Source organism: Anastrepha obliqua, chromosome 4 (genome assembly GCF_027943255.1).
Source record: "Anastrepha obliqua isolate idAnaObli1 chromosome 4, idAnaObli1_1.0, whole genome shotgun sequence".
In the NCBI taxonomy this organism is placed as follows: Eukaryota; Metazoa; Arthropoda; class Insecta; order Diptera; family Tephritidae; genus Anastrepha; species Anastrepha obliqua.
In genome coordinates, this window is record NC_072895.1 from 122,090,667 (window position 1) to 122,093,970 (window position 3,304).

Genomic DNA, 3,304 nt, shown 5'->3' on the forward strand with positions numbered 1-3,304 from the left:
AAGTTGGCCTATTAAACTCTCTTATCCCTATTCTTAAAGCAACAAAGCATAGAATTGCCGAGGCCTGGAGTCGTAATATATTCACATATTTACCTTAAAACTGTGCAAAATTTATAAAAATTCTGCAGATTTTCACTAAAATTTTAAACTAAATCAGAATTTTTAGAATAATTCGGTGAATGCGATTTTATAGTCCATTCAAATGTAGGTACAAGTTCCAATTAGCTACAAAATACTGTTGGTTTTTGAGAATTTTTGTTTTTACCCTCGGATCTAGCGATTTTCTTCCGTATAAAATAAATTGTGGAACGCAATATGGCATTCTCCATGAGTGCAAGTAAAATGAGTATTTGTTTTATAATGCGAATACCTTTTATATCTGCTGGAGGATTTATTTATAGCTTACTTTTTTTCTGGGTATGTAAAGCTTAAGAAGTGTATAAAAAAAATTGGAAAACTGTCTTCCTATACATTTTCACATTTAGAAAAAAATGAGTTTTGGAAATTTTAAAAAATTTAGTTTTGATAAAAAATTAGGACAAGCGAGAGATAGCAAATTTAATTCACTTTAATATGGAATATCACTTGTTTTGGTCGGTTATCAGATTCTTGAGTAAATAGAAATGTGTATGACCTTTGACTAAACAAGTATGTGAAATATCGGTCTCAGCGACCGATTTTATATAAAACTGGATGGTCTGGTTCTTAGGTAAAGAAAATCATCAATTATTTGTGAACCTGTAATGTCAATCAACATTTCTCCAATTCACTTCTCCAAAAACGAAAAATGTGTAATTTGGTGTTGAATTTGACATCGTTCAATACATTGAACATCAACCAAAATAAATCAATTCAAAATTATAAAAATGTAAATACGATTTTTCAAAAACAACATTCACAAGGCAAAAACGCGAATAATTATGAGCATAAGAAGTAATTACATTGATTTGCTTCCATCAAAAAGTGTTTCGTACATTTTCCATTACTTGCAGCAAACTCAAGCATCGTGAACACGTTAACCGCCAGTCTATTGTCTCAATGCGACCTGATCTATCAGATGGCAAAAACTCAGCAAACAAGTAACTTTGTTATTTCGCCAATTGCGCTGCGCTCACTGCTGGCGATCCTAAGTATCGCTTCTATAAAGAAGTCCCACAAAGAGTTGCTTGCAATGATGGGCTTCCAAAACTCTTACCATGGCATACAGGAGTACAAAGCCTGCCGAAATGCGAGCAAAGATGAATTTGTCTTCACAGTTCACAATGCATTCTATGTGGCCGCACACTTGGATTTGTCTATGTCATTCAAAACTATTTGTCTGGACAATTTCCAAACACGGATAGAAAACATGGACTTTCATAACCGTGAAGAGGCAAAAAATCGAGTTAATAACTGGATTGCCGAGCAAACGGAAGGTCACATCGCAACACGCCTCACAGCCAACGCCCTAACTGATACCGAGGATAGTTTGCTAATAAATATTGCCAGATTTGAGAGTAAATGGAAAAAGTCGTTTCCGAAGAAATTGTTAACCAAAGAAGATTTCTGGATAACTCCGAAGGAAAACGTTAAAGTGACCATGATGCATGACTTTTGCGAAATACCAATTGGCCAATTGAACAATTTAAAGGCTACAGCTATGCTGGTACCTTATCGGAATGTAAGTGTAAGTTTGTTTATTCTTTTTCCAAATGAGATCGATGGGTTGGCGCGACTGGAGGACGAACTGCAACGGCAACGAGTTGATATAACCTCAGTGGCGATGACATTAAAACCGAAATGTATAAAACTAGGTTTGCCGAAGTTTAAACTGGAGTGTGACATTGATATGCAGCCGGTGTTGAAGGATGTTAGTATATGCCTACATGCATACATACTCATATACTTAAATCATAATAAATGCCCACATTTATATTTCCCAATAGCTGGGTGTAAAAGCAATATTCAGCGAAAATATGGACTTTGTGCGCCTCTTAAGCTCACTTGGCGTAATGAAGATTTCACAGCTAAGGCAAATTGCCGCTGTAGAAATCAACGACGATGGCACAAACGAATCGTCGACAAAAGGTAATTAGTTAATTAGTGAAAGGGCCAGATATCACCTTGCGACACCCTAATGTAGTTTGATGGGCTTTTAATATATTTTCATTTTTTAATTTCAGTCTCATTCTTACTATCCGAAGGTGAAAACTGTAGCTTACTAGAAATCAATCATCCTTTCTTCTTCGCTATTATGGATGAAGAGCGCATTTACTATGGCGGACATATTACGAATACAAGCAACTTTCTTGAGTGATGTACTATACTACTATACTCGTATTGCAACGTCTACAATGTGGCAATGTATGTAAATTGAAATGAAGTGAACATAAAAGTTTGGCGAAGTCCTGTTCTTTGAACTCTGTACATCTATACAGCTATAAAAAAATCGTTTGTCGAACCGAAATCGCTGATTTTTCGTAAGCCTCTGTGTTAACTTAGAGTAATCCAAGTACATCTAATTTGAATTAGCCAAAACTTTCAGTAACAGCAAAATCTGAGCAAAATCAAATAAGAACGGGTAGAGCCATTGCTTTTCCCATAGAAAATGTCTGATTATTCCGAACGAAAAACTGATTCAAGTGAGTTTGGCAGACAATCTTACATCAAGAGCAGAGCTCTGCAGAGACCGTCAGGGCGAAAAGTTATAAAAAATCAACGGGATTTTTCAATAACTTAAAATTTGCACCTTGCACAAAATTTAATAAAGTACAAAACTGCATACCAAAAACTTTCCTGAAATTGTAATTAAAAACCATTGCATTGAGATGAAAAGTTTGTGGACTTTGCATAATAATTGAAAATTGGATTTATATGATATTTTAGACCATGAACTTTACTTTTATACAAAAGTAATGACCACTCAAAAACTAAAAAAAAACTAATATAGTAGAAAGGAGTAAATATTCATGTGATACCTATATGTCGCGGGATGAATATAAATACAAAGTGGAGTCCTCTCACCGTGTCTATGGAACGCAGTTGTAAATAAACTCCTCTTAATACTGGAATCGGTGGGCTGTAAGGTGATAGCTTACGCCGATGATGTTGTCATTGCTGTCTCTGGTAAATTTGTATCTACATTAAGAGACCTAATACAAAATGCTCTAGACATACTTTCTAGGTGGGCAGAAAAGTGTGGTCTAGGAGTCAACCCAGACAAAACACAACTCATATTGTTCACTAGGAAACACAAAATCCCTCAACTAAGTCCAATTATGCTCAAGGGGGAAGCTCTTGTGATTTCGGAAGAAACCAAGTACTT

General features: G+C 35.4%; 1 protein-coding gene across 1 annotated transcript; it reads left to right on the forward strand.

The window, feature by feature from the left end:
- The first annotated feature begins 780 nt into the window (after positions 1–780).
- On the forward strand, positions 781–2,446 carry LOC129246232 (serine protease inhibitor 42Dd-like). The gene is made up of 4 exons (XM_054884879.1): positions 781–933; positions 993–1,849; positions 1,926–2,067; positions 2,163–2,446. Exons 1-4 carry the CDS (start codon positions 921–923, stop codon positions 2,294–2,296), a joined length of 1,146 nt encoding a protein of 381 aa, XP_054740854.1. The 5' UTR covers positions 781–920; the 3' UTR covers positions 2,297–2,446.
- The last annotated feature ends 858 nt before the right edge of the window (positions 2,447–3,304 follow it).

Bases quoted from the DNA above. Each gene is read 5' to 3' on its own strand.
- LOC129246232 (XM_054884879.1), top strand. The intron at 1,850-1,925 runs GTTAGTATATGC...ATTTCCCAATAG, and splicing joins TGCAGCCGGTGTTGAAGGAT to CTGGGTGTAAAAGCAATATT. The intron at 2,068-2,162 runs GTAATTAGTTAA...TTTTAATTTCAG, and splicing joins AAACGAATCGTCGACAAAAG to TCTCATTCTTACTATCCGAA.